The sequence below is a fragment of the Ricinus communis genome, chromosome 5, assembly GCF_019578655.1.
Source record: "Ricinus communis isolate WT05 ecotype wild-type chromosome 5, ASM1957865v1, whole genome shotgun sequence".
Classification (NCBI taxonomy): Eukaryota; Viridiplantae; Streptophyta; class Magnoliopsida; order Malpighiales; family Euphorbiaceae; genus Ricinus; species Ricinus communis.
This window is the reverse complement of record NC_063260.1, coordinates 31668541-31685336: the sequence shown is the minus strand read 5'-3', so window position 1 is coordinate 31685336 and position 16796 is coordinate 31668541. Positions and strand designations below refer to the sequence as shown.

At 35.2% G+C, this 16796-nt stretch overlaps 7 protein-coding genes across 7 annotated transcripts; 4 read left to right on the top strand and 3 right to left on the bottom strand.

Annotated features, from left to right (window-relative positions):
• Positions 1-143: 143 nt before the first annotated feature.
• Positions 144-2926, bottom strand: LOC8277985 (pyridoxal phosphate homeostasis protein). Its single transcript, XM_002518391.4, has 7 exons — positions 2547-2926; positions 2382-2448; positions 2247-2293; positions 1749-1836; positions 752-885; positions 507-605; positions 144-425 (listed from the first exon to the last, which is right to left on the bottom strand). The coding sequence occupies exons 1-7, from the start codon at positions 2847-2849 to the stop codon at positions 351-353; spliced, it is 813 nt and encodes a 270-aa protein (XP_002518437.1). The 5' UTR covers positions 2850-2926; the 3' UTR covers positions 144-350.
• A 225-nt stretch (positions 2927-3151) lies between these two features.
• On the bottom strand, positions 3152-4460 carry LOC8277986 (cytochrome b561 and DOMON domain-containing protein At5g35735). The gene is made up of 3 exons (XM_002518392.4): positions 4075-4460; positions 3735-3989; positions 3152-3601 (listed from the first exon to the last, which is right to left on the bottom strand). Exons 1-3 carry the CDS (start codon positions 4339-4341, stop codon positions 3317-3319), a joined length of 807 nt encoding a protein of 268 aa, XP_002518438.3. The 5' UTR covers positions 4342-4460; the 3' UTR covers positions 3152-3316.
• Positions 4461-6877: 2417 nt separating this feature from the next.
• On the top strand, positions 6878-7619 carry LOC8277987 (stigma-specific STIG1-like protein 1). The gene has a single exon (XM_002518393.4). It carries the CDS (start codon positions 6939-6941, stop codon positions 7407-7409), a length of 471 nt encoding a protein of 156 aa, XP_002518439.3. The 5' UTR covers positions 6878-6938; the 3' UTR covers positions 7410-7619.
• A 1117-nt stretch (positions 7620-8736) lies between these two features.
• LOC8277988 (stigma-specific STIG1-like protein 1) lies at positions 8737-9546 on the top strand. The gene has a single exon (XM_002518394.3). It carries the CDS (start codon positions 8818-8820, stop codon positions 9295-9297), a length of 480 nt encoding a protein of 159 aa, XP_002518440.1. The 5' UTR covers positions 8737-8817; the 3' UTR covers positions 9298-9546.
• A 978-nt stretch (positions 9547-10524) lies between these two features.
• LOC8277989 (probable pectate lyase 16) lies at positions 10525-12146 on the top strand. The gene is made up of 3 exons (XM_002518395.4): positions 10525-11356; positions 11446-11549; positions 11641-12146. Exons 1-3 carry the CDS (start codon positions 10640-10642, stop codon positions 11996-11998), a joined length of 1179 nt encoding a protein of 392 aa, XP_002518441.4. The 5' UTR covers positions 10525-10639; the 3' UTR covers positions 11999-12146.
• A 963-nt stretch (positions 12147-13109) lies between these two features.
• Positions 13110-15013, top strand: LOC8277990 (putative pectate lyase 2). Its single transcript, XM_002518396.3, has 4 exons — positions 13110-14232; positions 14323-14426; positions 14514-14652; positions 14742-15013. Exons 1-4 carry the CDS (start codon positions 13522-13524, stop codon positions 14967-14969), a joined length of 1182 nt encoding a protein of 393 aa, XP_002518442.1. The 5' UTR covers positions 13110-13521; the 3' UTR covers positions 14970-15013.
• A 110-nt stretch (positions 15014-15123) lies between these two features.
• Positions 15124-16796, bottom strand: LOC8277991. The gene is made up of 3 exons (XM_002518397.4): positions 15764-16796; positions 15624-15668; positions 15124-15488 (listed from the first exon to the last, which is right to left on the bottom strand). The coding sequence occupies exons 1-3, from the start codon at positions 16611-16613 to the stop codon at positions 15361-15363; spliced, it is 1023 nt and encodes a 340-aa protein (XP_002518443.1). The 5' UTR covers positions 16614-16796; the 3' UTR covers positions 15124-15360.

Here is a 16796-nt window from a genome sequence, read left to right as displayed (position 1 = left end):
TTGTCCAGACAAGCACTCTTCGCCAGCCCCAAAATCACTGGATCTGCACGAAATGAATTCCTTTTCTTTTTTTCTTTTTTTTTTGTGTATGGTTTTGATACTTAAAAATTCCACAACATGATATGATATCAGCAAACACGAACTTCAAAATGATCATTCGCCATGGAGATTACTCAATGTGCAATATACTAAAATTGTGGATAGAGAATATTATTTCGCTGTTCATATTACAAATAAAACAGCTATCAAATAGCATAAAGCCAGCCCAGTGTGCTTTTCCCTGAAAGATCAATGAAAGATGGTCGGGATCTCAAGCTCAAGACAGTAGAAAGGACGCAAACAACCTTCTTTCATTTCTTCTTGGGATATTCTCTAGGCCCAAAAATAGTAGATCCAATTCTCACATTGGTACTCCCCATTTCAATCTGCAAAACAACCTCATTCATTAGCTGCATAATCTCCTTAAAAGGCTATGCACTGCAGTAAATTATGCTATAAGCCCTTACAGCTTGCTCAAAGTCATTAGACATTCCCATTGAGAGCTCACACTGTTCTTCTGGTATACCGAGGGTCTTGCAAACCTCACTTCTGCAGTTTGCTAATGTCTGGCAATATCATATAGTTTTATAATCAGAAAACTAGAGCACCAACAATGCCAAGAGAATGAAAAGGAGATGCATAGTCAGATTCATATAGCAGAGGATAATACAAGAGAAAGAAGATAACAATGAAAAAAATGTCAAGCTATTACCTTGAAGTTTTCAGGGGTTGATGAATAGTCAAGCATCCCTATTGTCATTAGGCCGCAAAATTCAAGGTTTGGGCAACTCTGAGTAACATGTTTTGCAAGTTCCACACACCCTGCAGGCTCAACACCATATTTTGCTGCAAAAATGCGACAAAGATCAACACAATGACCAGATTATGTACTAAATACAGCTGATGAGATTGGTAGTTCAACAGAAATCCATATGGAAATAATTTAAATGGGGAAACACTATACTGAAAAGAACAATGGAGGCTCCACCACAACTAGCACTGATAAGGTGATGAGATTGTTTGACAGCTAAACTCAGGAATACGATGGAGGTGGTAAATAATTAAATAGTAAGAAAGCTGCAGAGAATTTGCATTCTATATGCATTTGTTACATGCTAGAAATCCTTTGAATATATATTTCTAGCATAATGGTATAAAAAGCAACATTAAGAGTTAAACCATAGCAAACCACAAAACTATAGATCGGAGTAGAACAAAAACCAAATAGAAAAGGAACACCTCAAATGATAAAGGGAACCCAAGATGCAAAAACATTTCATCAAGCATATAACTTTAGTGAATTACCGATGTAAGGCCATAAACTTAGAAGTAAACAAAATCAGTGAAACACATGTTCTGATACAACTAAACTTTTGGTGGGATTGATAACCGGCAAACAGTATCAGTCAACAAGAACCACTAAAACATTGACAAACCGTCTCAAATCACCTCTTGAAACCATTTATTTGTTATTCACTCATGATTCCTAAAGGATAAGTGATGCTAAGCATAACCTAAAAATAACTGTTTTATTACTATAGTCACAAATTCTGCCTAAAGCAATTGGGTGACAGTTCCATCTTCCATCACAATGTAAACTTCCAGGAAGGAAATGGTACTTTGGAAGCGATGTCCGTTGCTTGAAGCTTGAAACTTGAAGATGTGAACAATTAAAAGAGTTTACTACTAACATAGTTAGAGTTACTTACATTCTTCACCACTGGTATTTACTTGGACCAAGACCTTCAAAGGTTTCCTCCCCAAATTTCCAACTGCACGATCAAGATGATTGGCAATCTGCAAAGAAGATTGATAAAACTAAGGCCCTAGAACAAGATGATGAAGTAGCAGTCTGAATACAAGAGAGAATCTCATTTGCAGTGTTCGGAAGCTGTAAAAATGCAAGAATTGAATTTTATTTAGTCGATTGCCGTGTTTGAAAACATTAAAGGGGCTCGAATTTCGGTCTTTCCACTTAAAACAAAGAAAAGAAAAGACAGCTTTTTGAAATGAAATCATGCCACAGGTGACATGGTTTTGCAAGAATTCAACTGGACTGAATTTATTTCAAACAATCATTATGATTTAAAAAAGAATCCTAAAGTAACATTCACTATGATTAGAAAATCAGATAATTCTTACACAATTAAAGTCAGGTTATGATCTGTTATTCTCAAAATGAAAGTTTTGTTAAGAAAAGTCGACACCTTTTGATCATCAACACTCTCTACCACAGCAAGATTTGGTACAGCAGCTACGCAAACACAAAATACAAGTATTAAACTCATTGGAACAGTGACAACCACCAGAATTACGTAATCAACAGAGAGAATGAAGCATACCCAATAAAGGTTTGACCTTATTACTCTGTAAATTCCCAATAAAATGCCACTCTATGTCCTCAGGAAGCTGAAATTAGCATCCAATACTATTAACTTGATTTGTGTAATCAAGAAATTGAAACATGGAAAAAGGAGATGATAGAGGTCAAAATGAGAAGCAACAACCTGAGGAGCTTTTTCAACGAGCTCCTGAACATAGTTTTCCCCGAAACACCGATGACCGGCATCATACACTTGGTGGATTAAAGACACCGGTTTCGTCTTGCTAACTGCCACCACTCTAATCTGCTGGGCCCCGCGACCAGATCGCTCCGCTGCCTGCTGAACCCGCTGAAGCACTGACCGGAGAGCCGCCGCTGCCACTCCGTTCATCGCGGCTGCCATGTCAGATTGTGGCTCCACCACCACCACTTGTTCTTGTTTTGCTGTTGGATTAACTTTCTTGGTTTGTTCCTCTAGATTGTCCATCTCCGACCGTTAATTCACAACATCTTTCTTCACCCGTCGGCTTTAGATCTTATTAAACGTTGCGTTTTAGAGCCCAACTACTAATTTTATACATCATTTTAAACATAAGAGTTTAATTTTTTAATAATATTTACTATTTTTATATTATTGATATTATTTTAGGAATTATATTTTGGTATTGATACCTTTCTTTTTAAAAAAAAAAATACTGGAAATGTGTAACATGCTAAAGAAGAAGTGGACTTGAATATGCATAGTGCCAGTGGTAAAAGCAATATAAAAGAATAATATAACAAAAAGAATTTTCATGAAATGAAATATCAATTTGCAAAAAGAATATATAGTTCAGAACTAGTCCATCTCAACAAATATAGAAGTGCAGTGCTATTTTTATTTTGCTGGATGGATTGTTCCTGTCTGTGGAAATTGGTCCAAATAAAACTTCCGAAGAACATATTAATGGAAATTCATGTGCAAGTGTAGGTGTTGTTGATTTCAAATGGCATCTGCTGGTGCTTAATTCTTGGCTTCACCCATCTGAAAATTTCCAATGCTAGGGAAACACCACCTAAAATTACAAGTATCCCCACATATATCCACTTCCACTTCTCAGGATGAGCTTGATTATGAACTCCTTGAAATATGTTGGCGATTATTATAGCAATCAGTGCATACCCAAGAATTTGATGGTATATTTCCCAGTACCTGCGGTAATCGTCATCTTTCTTTGGCTGCAAGCAAAGGGCAAGCATCTGCAATTGCATTATATGCAGATGCAGTAGAAAAACAAATAAAAAAAAAAAAAAAAAAAAGATATTTCAGATGTATTAAAAATAAGGCAGGAAAGGATTAGCTAATCTAAAGCTTGCTTGCTTGCTTACTTACCTGTACAGTTGCAGATGTGAATATAATGATACCAAGAATCCTGTGTGTTTTTAGCGTGTGCTGCTTGGAAGAATTTCCAAGCCACAAACCAACACCCCATCCGACAGCTCCAACGATGTATCCTGATGTTTGACAGAGCGTGTGCAGATTGTACCATTCCTCGCATTTCAGAGGAACTTTCTTGAAGTATCTTGCAACAATCACTCCAGTGGGCAATAAAGCTCCCCAGCCTATTATATTCAGAATCCCATGAGCCTGTTCATTTCATTCATTTTAGTAATTAATAATCCAAGAAACCTCACTTTTAACATTTCTAAAATATCTTTTTCTTATATCTTACATTCCTGAAGTGATGCCTATGATGCGAGCCACTTTTCCCCTTCCACGATCCAAGATTAGTTGTTCCCGCTCCATTCTCAGTCCCATGAGGAAATGAATCATTCATCTGAGACTTGGTGCTTTCCACACTGGAGCCAATTTCCCTCTCATGATTTCTTCCAAGAATTTTGACAGCAGAAACTCCATCATTGCATGTAGAGGCTTGCGCACTGATAGAGGTTAGAGGAAAGATCAGAGTAAGCATTACAAGGCAATGAGAACTCATCATCCAAATGCATAATTAAGGGATTCCAAGTCCATGATGCAACAGCGTATAAAACTGTGTAAAAGTTAAAGATGGAAGAGAGCCTTATGATCAAACTTGTCTCGGCACGTACTACTATATTACTATTTAGAATATGTGCTTTTCTTATCAATTTAGAGAATCATGTCTAGCTAGCTTGTTTCCGTAGCTATAGACATATAAGATATTGTTCTGATTTGTTGTCCTGGTTTTCTTTTTAAATTCCTACCAAATCAGAAGCTGGAAAAAGCTAAACTGATTACTGTGGAATGAAAGAGTTACAGAAAGTAGCACCAAAATCTTATGAGACGGCAAGGCAAAAACCTTAACATGCATAACTTCTCTCTTCTAAACCCAGTTCAGTCAAATAAGCAAAAGATCCTTTTCTCTTCTATACATTTTTTCTACAAATGCAAGTACACTGCAACATGCTGCAAAGGGCAATGCTTCATTTGATACGAGAAATTGCTGTGGATACAACAATAAGTGCAAGAAAGGGCAGTTTTGCGCATATGGGTTATGCTTTGATTACTCACAAATTACAACAGGAGTGAAATATTAGTCATATTGAAAGCACGAATTATTCAAAATTTCTCCATCAGTGAATTTCGTCTGATAAGCCTCAAACTTGCTATTTAATTTTAGATTAATTATATTATTCTTAATGACTGTAAATATATGTTAGCATTGATAAATTATAAAATTTAAAATTTAAAATTAAATTACTCTAATTATAAATTTTAACATTAAAAAGAATCCAAAACTAAATCGAATCAACAAACAATAAAATATAGTGTGTAATTTTATCATTATAATAAAATTAAACATTTTAGTAACTAACAGTCTAAGATTTCATTTTTAATAAGGAGTATAATTTTTTTATACAAAGTCTAATAAAAAAATGGCTAACACAATAAAGATAGTCATTCCATTATACTGTCATTAAAACATATATTATATAATACAACATATAATTTATTGAATTATTATAATAATATTTAATTTAATATTAGTCATCCATATTTTTTTTAAATTGGTCTAATTTAAATTTTAAAAATTTAAAATACATATATATAATTAAAATAACATTATACATATTTTGTTGAAAGAGAGTAACAAAAAGAAGCGATTTTACTTTAAAGGGGAAGCAAATAAAGTTGTTGCCAAGTCAATTTTGCTACCGACGGATTTCCAAAAAGTTGTTCTGTATTAATTTGACCGCTTAAAATTAATTAATGGTGTCGTTAGACAATGATGATGATTATAATTACCCCAACGTGCATGTTAATTAAGCACAGTAAGAGATTAATTGTTGTATTGAGTTAATACAGTTAGTGCTTCATTGCAGACTGGCCAAACCTAGAACAAATCATTTGACTTTAGTCTATAATTTGGTTAGCAGCTCCAAGAATTGGACACAAAGTCCAAACATACTAAGAAATTGCACAAGTGCTTCCATAACTAATTTTTCCAATAATATAAAACACTGCAGAATAGTTTGAACTTCTGGCTGCTTGCTTCATTAATATATCCTTAATTACCCATCTTCTTACTAATGTCTAAGATTTTGAACTTCTTAGCCCCAACCTTGAGAGCTAAAACCCATAAACTCCATTACAATCCTTAGTTTAATTAGAGATGCATTGTCGTATCAACTTAATCCCAAAATTAATGACTACCATATTTTAAAATCTTTTTGCGTGTTTTAATATTTCTGTCTAATCTTTTAAATTTTGACAAGTTTAGTCATGGTGAATACTATCGGCCTAATATTTCAAAAAGTCTAAACTATTGCATGTTTTTAACAATTTTAATCAATCTCTTTGGTTTTAGCAACTATAATTTTATCAAATTAAGTTATATATATATATATAAAAAACTAAATGTACAAATCAAAAGACTAACAGGCCAAAATCAAATAATAAAAATTTATAAACTCAAATTACATTAATACCTTTACTTTCTACCAAATCAACCACCGCCGCCACCACTATCCACTAGTCTCTTTTATTTTTCTGTTATTCAAATAAATATAAAAGTCAAAATCAAATTTAAGAAAAAAAATTGAACAAAGAAAAAGGAATCGACAGGTGATGCAGTACGAGTGGCAGCGACGGTTAGTGATGCACATCAGAGGCATCAAAAAAATAATGAGGTGCAGCGAAAGCAACGGTAACGAATTCATTCTACTAATTTCAGTTTATCCAAGCTCATGAATTCTAATAATTTCCTTAACATAAGTATGCACCCATTAGCCAAATGCGGTAATTCCTGAGAACTTTCATGTCCACATTTATGCATTTCAATCACCTTTTCGTATCAAAGCAAATTTTCTTTTTCTTGGGTACTTCTCCTCTTACCAAGATATGTTGTCAATCTCAAGCCTAACCTCAAATTAGTTGATTTAGAATTGTAGTTATAGAAAACGACAACCATTATCGGGGAAAAGGAAGAAAGATCTTCACGTACTCTCCATTTGGCTTCTATAAATACGCTGGCAGCTTCCTCTCCTTCCTCATCCCACAGCACAAGCATACAACAATCTCTCTTTTCTAACCCATACACCCTTGCGACGTATATCCATGGCCATGGAGTCATCAAGAATTTTATTCACCTTGCTAGTGCTTGTAACCACAGGCATCAACATTCTATCGGCAACAACAACCAACGAAAAGCTACAAGCTAAAAACGAAAATAATGACACCAATGGTGAACTCCCCTTGCCCAGAAGCGATCAAGAAGCATCATATCCCCTTAGACATAGCCGCTTCCTAGCCTCTAACCCACGCCCAGCAGCAATGACATGTGACAGGTACCCATCAGTTTGTGGTGCCAAGGGAAGTGCAGGACCCTACTGTTGCAGAAAACAGTGTGTTAATGTAATGACGGATGAATCGAACTGTGGGAAGTGCGGGAAGAAGTGCAAGTATTCAGAAACGTGCTGTCAAGGGAAGTGCGTGAACGTATCAAATGACGAGAAGAACTGTGGTAAGTGTAACAACAGGTGCAAGAAGGGAAGCTCATGTGCGTATGGCTTGTGTAGCTATGCTTAGAGAGCCAGTCTTTAATTTATTAAACAATAGGCATCGTGAGGTTAGGAAAAAGATATTATTGGAGATTCATGGTAAAATTAAGTTGTATTTCATGGTGTGAAGAAAATAAATTGTCACCAAATAATGTGAAGCCGTCACTCTATTGGCTTTTGGGAGGATATACTCTCTTTATTTAATTATTACATTATTTTCTATATGATTATACACGTATATTCTGTATTCAATAAACCTTTTTTTATTAAATAATGTGGAAAAAAAAAAGATATTTCTTCTTCTATTTAAACTAAAAAATAAATAAATAATCAGTATTTGTGTTCTAGAAACTGAAAAGTTGGCAGCACCCCTATTTTATCATTCATTAAGAAGAAAACGTAATAATCTCTTCTCAATAGTATATATCATGTCATTGAACAATAAAAAAAAGCTATCAAAAAAGTTTGATTCCAGCTATTAGCAATCAATTCGGAACTCAATTTCGAACCTTTTTTTAGTCCTGTGAGAAAAATCCATCAAATCACGTTAGGAACTGTAATTTCTAAAGCAAAAATGGTTGATGCGGTTAAAGCCGGTATCAACAAGAATCTAAAACAGCTACTAGAAAATAATTCGGAATTAACTATAAAAATTAGTTTGGATTATAGTTTTGCTCGTCATCTTATTATATCAGTGTTGAATATTTAGAAATAATTTTTAATTAAAAAAAAAAGAACTTTTAATAAAAACAAATGGAAGAAAACTATTCAGAACTATTGCTGCATGTCATTTTATTTTTATTTAGTTTGGCAATTTCTGGAATAAACTGCTTTACATGGGTCTAGTGTAATTAGAAGTACTCTCTAAATGTATTGATTAACAAGAAATAAAGATACTCTCTGTTAGCAACAGCTTATCCTTTGTTAAAATGAAAAGTTGTCATCATTGCTTTCGTAATATGAAAAGTAGAATTGCTCTGCAAGGAGCATATAGAAAGGCCACAATTGTAGTTAATAAGAACATGAAATGGATGGGATCACAACCGTTAAAAACGATATGAATAAGAAATGATGCCAGACTCGTCTGCCCAATTAAATACCAATATAGAAAAGCACAAAACAAAGACGCAATCTGAGCTATTTCGCCTAATTAGGACTATAAATATAATATTTTCTAGGAAAGCCTAACTTTGGTTTACTTAGGCCGTTGAATTAGACCACTCCACTACCAGCACACAATATTTTATTTAAGTTATTATTTCCCATGCAATATTGCAAATTCCCCAGCCTCCCAATCCAACTTGTTTACCAAGTTCACAACAACGCACCCTCTATAAATACCCGCCATTTACCTCTCCATCAATCCCCAATTCACTACCTTCCATCTCCTCCTTCTTAATCTGTTTCTCTCTATTATATATCCGCCAATATATAACATGAAGTCTTCTTTTAAGTTCTTTCTTTTACTGGCCATGCTCATGGCTTTTGCTGCCTCTGTATTGTCATCCACCGCACCAACTGAGGAAGAAACTTTCCTCGAGAACGATGACGGTAGCACTGATGATGATACTCCTTGGCTAAATCAGGACCGAGAAACAACTTTAACATCTTCTTTGCGAGGAGCAAACCGCTTTCTTGCACAGAAAACTAGCCAAGCAGTGATGACTTGCGACAAATACCCTAGGGTTTGCCGTGCCAAGGGGAGCCCAGGGCCAGACTGCTGCAAGAAGAAATGTGTGAACGTAATGACAGACGGACTTAACTGCGGCAACTGTGGGAAGAAGTGCAAGTACCCTGAGATTTGCTGCAAAGGTGGGTGTGTGAATCCAATGTCCAACAACAAGCATTGTGGTGGTTGCAACAATAAGTGCAAGAAAGGGAACAAATGTGTTTATGGGATGTGCAGTTATGCATAGAATTTACGATACAGAAATCAAGCATTTGGATCAAAAACAATTGAATTCTTGATTAATTATGTGTACCTTCATACCAGTTAGTGTCGTACCTCTCAAAAAATAGTATAAATGTGTGTATAATTTGTGAGTTTGCGTAACGAATAAGTGCGAACCCTCACCAGATTATAGGGTTTGCTGGGTTTTATTTATTTTTTTCTGTACACATGTAAGTGAAACATTGATATATACAAATTCATAGTTCTTGGTTTACTTTGCTCTTTTGGTTTATACTTATATTTAACTTCTGATGCAGGATATGAAATCTAATCTTAATGACTAATTCTCCTACCACAATTCAAACTGAAGCATATTCTATTTCCATAGCAGATATTGACGGTAGAAGAGAGCTTTAAGAAAAGAAGAAAACCCTCCTTACATATTTCCTTAGTTAGAAACCCAAGTCCAACTGTTTCAGCACTTGGACGTCTCTAATTAAGCTCGACGATTCTTTTTTTTTTTTCTTTTTTCTGTTATTTCTGTTTCTTCATTTCATTAATATTCTATAGGTTTTTCCTTTTTCTTCAATTAACGAAACAGTCAAAATATTTTGGTGTTTGATATGCTATTTAATAAATATAAAATCTATTTCAAAAGAAATGAGTTATATATTTAGTTTAAGATTGTGATACTGTGTGTCTAGTTGAAATTTATTTTATAAAATTTTATGAGATTTATTTATAAATTTAAAATTTTATATAGAATTAAATTTAAAAGAATAGATAAATATCAAATTAAATTTGATATTAATAAGCTAACTAATTAATATATAAGAGCAGCACACTCTTTTTAATATTTTATTACGTGTGGATTTTCTGGCCCTCGACCATTGAATAGTTTAAGTTTTTAATTGAGCAGAAAGTGTATTTTAACTTAAATTAATTGTAATAGGTTAATAAATAAGTTAATAAAATTAATTCTGACCTCTGACAGTAGGGGTGTCTAACTAATCATCTTGTGCTAAACTATAAATGTTAATGTTAGATAAAGTCTCTAATATCGAAATTGACCAATTAAATATATAGAAATGACCATCCAATTCAATTTGTAGTTTTGGATGTTACAAGCAGATCATAGTATCTGTAATTGCGTGCATATAAAACATTAGACGAGAAAAGCATTTGAATGTATTATCGTTGTGCAACCACGTTTTATATATCATCAAATCCTACCAAATTTAAACTCACAGCTGATTAACCTCTCCCTACATCGTGCACACCCACCACCTTCTTAAGTTCTTATCTTCTATATCTATCCATCCATATATGTAACTTTCCATTTGTGGCATCCCACACAGTCGTACTCTATGGCGCCACCAGAATTTTTCTTTTTCTTTTCTTCTCTAATTGCAATGTTTGCTCTGAACTTGCGAGCTCATGCAGATTTTTACAAGCCCAGACCCTTATCAAGCTATCTTCCTACCAACACCGAGACTGTCTTCAACACCATAGATTCATGCTGGCGTACCGAGTCGAATTGGGCGAGCAATCGCCAAGCCTTGGCTGATTGTGCGGTGGGGTTCGGCAAAGCTACGTTGGGTGGGAAAGATGGGGACATCTACGTAGTCACCACCCCTGATGATGATCCTGTAGATCCTAAACCGGGCACACTTCGGTATGGTGTTATACAGACAGAGCCTCTTTGGATAATCTTCGATCAGGATATGGTTATTACACTCGAGAATGAGCTTATGGTGAATAGTTTTAAGACCATAGATGGGAGAGGGTCTAAAATAGAGATTGCAGACGGACCGTGCATGACAATTGAAGGTGTTAGCCATGTGATTATACATGGGATAAGCATTCATGATTGTAAGCCATCGAAGCGTGGCCTCGTTAGAAGTAGTGCTTCACATGTTGGGGAACGTCGAGGCTCTGATGGAGATGGGATTGTTGTTTTTGCATCTTCTAATATTTGGATTGACCACTGCTATCTTGCTAGATGCACTGATGGCCTCCTTGATGTGATTCATGCTTCAACTGCAGTCACCATATCTAACAACTACTTCTCCCAGCATGACAAGGTAGGCCGAGATTAGTGCTTTAGTTACTCTTTGCTTATTGCATCAACAAAAGGTAAAAGTACGATCATTTTCTTGTTGGGTACTGACAGGTGATGCTGCTAGGGCACAATGATGAATACAGTGCAGATGAAGTAATGAAAGTTACAGTTGTCTTAAACCATTTTGGCCCTGGACTAGTCCAAAGAATGCCAAGGTATATGTACATTTATGATTAATTTCCAAGAACTAAATGGAATGGAATTGCATCGAACATACCAAAAACTGTGGTGCTTATGATATTGCAGGGTGAGGTATGGCTATGCCCATGTTGCCAACAATCGGTATGAAGAATGGGAAATGTATGCGATCGGTGGCAGCGCTAATCCTACTATTTTTAGCGAATGCAACTACTTTATGGCTCCAAACGATCCCAATATCAAACAAGTCACCAAGCGGGAGGTACCCGGAGGCTGGAAGAATTGGAAATGGAGGTCGTCTAGGGATATATTTATGAATGGTGCTTACTTCGTTCAATCTGGTTATGGGAGTTGTGCACCACGTTATTCTCGAGATCAATCGTTTACAGTTGCTCCAGGAACTTTGGTTCCTGCTTTAACATCAGATGCGGGTCCTCTAACCTGCAGTGTAGGAAAAGCTTGCTGAGGATAAAATTGGTCTGATAATTTATTCCAGAGAATTGAATTAATTGGGTTGATTGTAAACCTATATATTCCCTGTTTCAGTTTCTTATAAAGATGAAATGGGGGGATAAGCAGGTAAAATATGAGGACACCTCTCGCAATTTGAAACTCTATATAAGCCAATGCTGCAATCATTTCAAAGGAAGTATACATTAATGACAAGTTTTACCCTCTAAGAAACGCTGCATAAATGGAAAAACTTCTTTACCCGTATTTTTCAGATTTCAGAAGACTTTTAGTTTCGAAACTGAAATTAAGTCTCAACTCTTCAGAGTTACTGCATTGCTGATTGCAGCACTCCTTTTTTAGCTACCACGGCTCGGACTCATCTTCCTATATCGTTATTGTCTACGCAACCCATTTAATCTAATCATTCATCGATGGTGAAAAATTAGAGCATTTCTAATTTCTAATTTATAATATATATAATACTATATAAATTTATAAAATATTAAAATTAATTTTTAAATTTTAATAATTTAATAATATAATTAAATATTAAATTAGTCAATTTAGTTATTAATTAAATATATTATTTTTATTTATTAAAAGAATTTATTTATTTTTAAAATTAAATCAATAGTATTTACAATTATGAAATTCACTTATGTAATTTTAATTTAGATAAATTATTAAAATATATATATATATTATTTAAATAAATAAAAAGACATATAAGTAGTAAATTATTTAAAAGAATAGTAGAGTGTCATAATATTATCAAAATCCAAAAAATTATAAATAGGTTTACTTTTCTTTGCAATTCTTTTCCTTGTAATTTCAAGAATAGCATTTTTTTTTTTTTATCATAGTATGTCTTTATACTGTTCAATAATAAATAATTCCTCTGTTAGTTAATTGCTACTTAAAATTGATTAAAGATCGAAGTGTATTATTGGCCAATGACTAAAGAATTTACAATATGTTTTCTCAACAAAAAAAAAAAAAAAAAGAAGAAGATTTTACAATATGAAATGTTAGGACCAATATTGTATCTTTTGTTTTTATTAATTCACATTTCATTGATGACAATTTGGACGAGAGACAAAAATTTGGTGCTATATTCTAAAAATATAAAGATAAATGTTTAGACTTATTCCTAAAACTTGCGAATTATTCAAGTATAAACTCCTGAAAATATGATGTCAAAAAGAAAAAAATGTACTGAAAATATATTTGTCACTGCATTCAGAGTATGGAAGTGACTCCCAAACAAAAGTATTTTATGATTTCAGGACTTAGAATTAGCAAGTCGACTTGCAAAAACAATCATGTACTGATTACTTCAGTCCGTAGACTTGACATAAAACAATATGAATGTTTATTGTAAGCTCGTGCACTCACGTTGCTTCAGGCACCAAAAGAATCCTACCAAACAACTCTTAAATACAACACTGAGATCGTGTGTCCCACCTTCTCATACATGTTCTATATATTTTGCTTCTTTTCTCCAACTTTTTCTTGTATAATCCCAAACGAAAACATATGGCCTCACCAGCCCCATTCCGTTGCCTTTCATGTCTTTTACTTTACCTTGCTTTAACCTCTCAAGCTCACGCAGCTGACTACAAGCCCTTGTCAAGTTATCTACCCAAAAACTCTAAGAAGCTCTTCAACACAGTAGACTCCTGCTGGCGCACCAACCCCAATTGGGCAACCAACCGCCACTCCTTGGCTGATTGCGCTGTGGGTTTTGGCAAAGCCGCCATTGGAGGGAAATTCGGGGCTATATACGTCGTGACCACTCCATTTGATGATCCAGCCAACCCCAAGCCAGGCACACTTAGATATGGTGTCATCCAAACAAAGCCTTTATGGATCATTTTTGCCAAGGACATGGTTATTACCCTTAAAAATGAGCTTATAGTGAACAGTTTTAAGACTATAGATGGACGAGGGGCTAAAGTAGAGATATCGAATGGACCCTGCATAACAATTCAAGGTGTTAGCCATGTCATTATACATGGAATAAGTATTCACGACTGCAAGCCAGGGAAATCAGGCATGGTTAGGAGCAGTCCTACACATGTTGGACAACGTAGCGGCTCTGATGGGGATGCCATTGTTATATTTGCTTCTTCCAATGTTTGGATTGACCATTGCTACATTGCTCACGGTACTGATGGTCTAATCGATGTGATCCATGCTTCAACTGGAGTTACCATCTCTAACAATTACTTTGCTGACCATGATAAGGTTATGTACTTAAATTTCCTTACTCCTGAAAGTAAAATTTGTACTGCTATTGCTTACTAAACAAGTATTATATATTGCGCAAATGAACAGGTAATGCTGCTCGGGCACAATGACGGGTATTCTGCAGATAAGATTATGAAAGTAACAATAGCCTTCAACCACTTCGGCAGTGGACTTATTGAGAGGATGCCAAGGTAGGCAGGGAAAACAATTTGATAGTGGTTTTCTCATAGTTCTAACATAACTAAATCGGATATATAAAGTTTGGTGCATCATTTCAGGGTCAGATTTGGCTATGCCCACGTTGCCAACAACAGATATGATGAATGGAAAATGTATGCAATTGGTGGTAGTGCTGACCCAACCATCTTTAGTGAAGGGAACTACTTTATAGCTCCTGATGTTTATTCTTCAAAGCAGGTATATATGGGAAATTAGCAGCAAATTTATATGATTATTATTTGAATTAGGGAGGCTTACTAATGATGTGATTGGTTGTCGCACGACAGGTTACAAAGAGAGAAGCGAAAAGTGGTTGGAAGAATTGGAAATGGAGGTCTTCTAAAGATGTATTTATGAATGGTGCTTATTTTCTGCAATCCGGATACGGAAGTATAATTCCGCCTTATTCAAGAACTCAATCATTTCCTGTTGCTCCTGGATTATTGGTTCCTGCTTTAACATCTGACGCAGGTCCATTACGTTGCGTAACTGGTAAATCATGTGGATATCAGTAAACATTTTGCCAAGCCTCTTGTAATTTTTCTTATTTCCTTTTTCCTGCAAAGTGCTTTTCAGGGAAGCACATATTATAAAGTAATTAACCAGAATTTGTACATTGTATGGTACATTTTTAAGAGACTGTTATAAAATATGTGAAACAAGCTGATATTAACCATCAAAAGTTGCACCCTAGTTTTCCAATTAATGAAATATAAATTACATCTCAGAATTAGCATTGGGCTTTTCGTTGAGCATTATATTGATTATAAACCCAATAGCTGAACAAATCGTATAGCCATAGAAGCATAAATCAAGGAGGGCATGTCCAAAAGCAATTCAATAAATATGAAAAGGAAAAGGGCTAAAAATAAAGCTTATGGTGTTTGCTTTAATTGGCGGGTTTCATCAGAAAAGCCTATTCTCGTTGCTTTGGACCCCACATGTAACTGGTGCTTTAGCTCTTACTTTCTTCCAGTACCACATGCCAGCACCAATTCCTAAGGCCCCAGCAGCTGAAACTCCAGTTAACGTTCCTGTATTTACCCCCATAAGAAAACATCAACTTAAATAAGCTTAATTATTTTTATATTTTCAATCCGTTATCATCCAAATATGCAAGATTAAAGAAAAACATGGGAATTATAATTCAAACTTCAGTGTTATTTCACCTGCAATGACTCCAGCCCTGCTGTGTTGCCTAGAAGTTCCATGATCTGCAAGTAGTTCTCAAGTTGTTAGGAAAGATAGAAGCCGTGTAGATAATTCTGGGTTTTGAGACATTTCCAGAAGCCTTAATTAAAGGACATACCTTTACAGTAAGTGGTGACATTTCTTTCGTTACACAAACACAAGAAATTCTGTGACTGCGTGTCAAATCCACAAGTTCCACCTCCTTTGGTCATGTCTTGACATTCGAGGCAATGAGTAGTGACAGGAATATCAAAATCGATCCTGATCCCATATTCAGGAACCTGATCATAAGGAGAATTAGCACCATTATTTCTCCAATAAATGCTTGTATAACTAGCACAGTATTTGAGCATAAGCCTTAAAGATTCGGTTGCTTTCGGGTAGTAAGAGCAGCATGAACTTCCACCCAATGCAGTAGCACATCCTGGCAGGTGCCTGCAAAGATAACTTGCACTATCGCATGTGGAATCACACTGATCAGGGAACCTTTCACAAAAAATAGGCTTAGGCTCAACGATCACATTCTCTTCACTACAGTTGAAGAAAAGGTAGTCATTTTGAGAGGAGAGCGTAAAATGTGTACTTGTATCAAGGCTAAAAGGCCTAGTTGCCCTGAAGTGACTGCCATCTTGGCAATTCCACATGAATGGATCAGCGACTATGATGTGGGGATCGGAGTAGCTGATGCTGTGAACTTGGTATCTACCGGAAGGCGTTCGAAACTCGAGATTGCCTGAATCAGAGCAAACGAGCATGTGCCTGTAATAAGGACTGCCACAGCCATCGTCAATACCAAAAGGATAGTTTATTGGAATAGTGCCGCAAAAGGTTCTGCAATGGCTGGCTTGAGCTGTTGTAAGGCTAAAAGATGGAAGAGTATTAAGCATAATAAATAGGGAAACTAAAGAGTTAAAAGTAGAAGAAAATGGCATGAGTTTGCAGGAGATGAAGAAATCTACATAAGCCATTAGAGATTTGATGGAAGTTTCTTTGTGAAGAAGTCCTGCTTCTTATGTTAGGGTGGTGATTGGTTTAATTAAGGATAGTATTGAAATGAATAAAGTGGATTCTTAATAATGAGTGAGGCATAAAAAATTTGATAAGTTAGTCTCTCTCACTCTCTCCACTTTCATTTTTCTCTCTTCTTTTTC

Excerpts from the sequence above, each read along its gene's own strand:
- LOC8277985 (XM_002518391.4), bottom strand. The coding sequence starts at position 2,849 with ATGGACAATCTAGAGGAACAAACCAAGAAAGTTAATCCAACAGCAAAA. Across the intron at positions 1,837-2,246 it reads AGAGTGTTGATGATCAAAAG|ATTGCCAATCATCTTGATCG; the intron begins GTGTCGACTTTT and ends TCTTCTTTGCAG. Across the intron at positions 426-506 it reads CTAATGACTTTGAGCAAGCT|ATTGAAATGGGGAGTACCAA; the intron begins GTAAGGGCTTAT and ends GTTGTTTTGCAG.
- LOC8277986 (XM_002518392.4), bottom strand. The coding sequence starts at position 4,341 with ATGATGAGTTCTCATTGCCTTGTAATGCTTACTCTGATCTTTCCTCTA. Across the intron at positions 3,990-4,074 it reads ATAGGCATCACTTCAGGAAT|GCTCATGGGATTCTGAATAT; the intron begins GTAAGATATAAG and ends TGAAATGAACAG. Across the intron at positions 3,602-3,734 it reads TCACATCTGCAACTGTACAG|ATGCTTGCCCTTTGCTTGCA; the intron begins GTAAGTAAGCAA and ends ATGCAATTGCAG.
- LOC8277987 (XM_002518393.4), top strand. The coding sequence starts at position 6,939 with ATGGCCATGGAGTCATCAAGAATTTTATTCACCTTGCTAGTGCTTGTA.
- LOC8277988 (XM_002518394.3), top strand. The coding sequence starts at position 8,818 with ATGAAGTCTTCTTTTAAGTTCTTTCTTTTACTGGCCATGCTCATGGCT.
- LOC8277989 (XM_002518395.4), top strand. The coding sequence starts at position 10,640 with ATGGCGCCACCAGAATTTTTCTTTTTCTTTTCTTCTCTAATTGCAATG. Across the intron at positions 11,357-11,445 it reads ACTTCTCCCAGCATGACAAG|GTGATGCTGCTAGGGCACAA; the intron begins GTAGGCCGAGAT and ends GGGTACTGACAG. Across the intron at positions 11,550-11,640 it reads CTAGTCCAAAGAATGCCAAG|GGTGAGGTATGGCTATGCCC; the intron begins GTATATGTACAT and ends ATGATATTGCAG.
- LOC8277990 (XM_002518396.3), top strand. The coding sequence starts at position 13,522 with ATGGCCTCACCAGCCCCATTCCGTTGCCTTTCATGTCTTTTACTTTAC. Across the intron at positions 14,233-14,322 it reads ACTTTGCTGACCATGATAAG|GTAATGCTGCTCGGGCACAA; the intron begins GTTATGTACTTA and ends GCAAATGAACAG. Across the intron at positions 14,427-14,513 it reads CTTATTGAGAGGATGCCAAG|GGTCAGATTTGGCTATGCCC; the intron begins GTAGGCAGGGAA and ends GCATCATTTCAG.
- LOC8277991 (XM_002518397.4), bottom strand. The coding sequence starts at position 16,613 with ATGGCTTATGTAGATTTCTTCATCTCCTGCAAACTCATGCCATTTTCT. Across the intron at positions 15,669-15,763 it reads TGTCACCACTTACTGTAAAG|ATCATGGAACTTCTAGGCAA; the intron begins GTATGTCCTTTA and ends AACTACTTGCAG. Across the intron at positions 15,489-15,623 it reads CAGGGCTGGAGTCATTGCAG|GAACGTTAACTGGAGTTTCA; the intron begins GTGAAATAACAC and ends GGGTAAATACAG.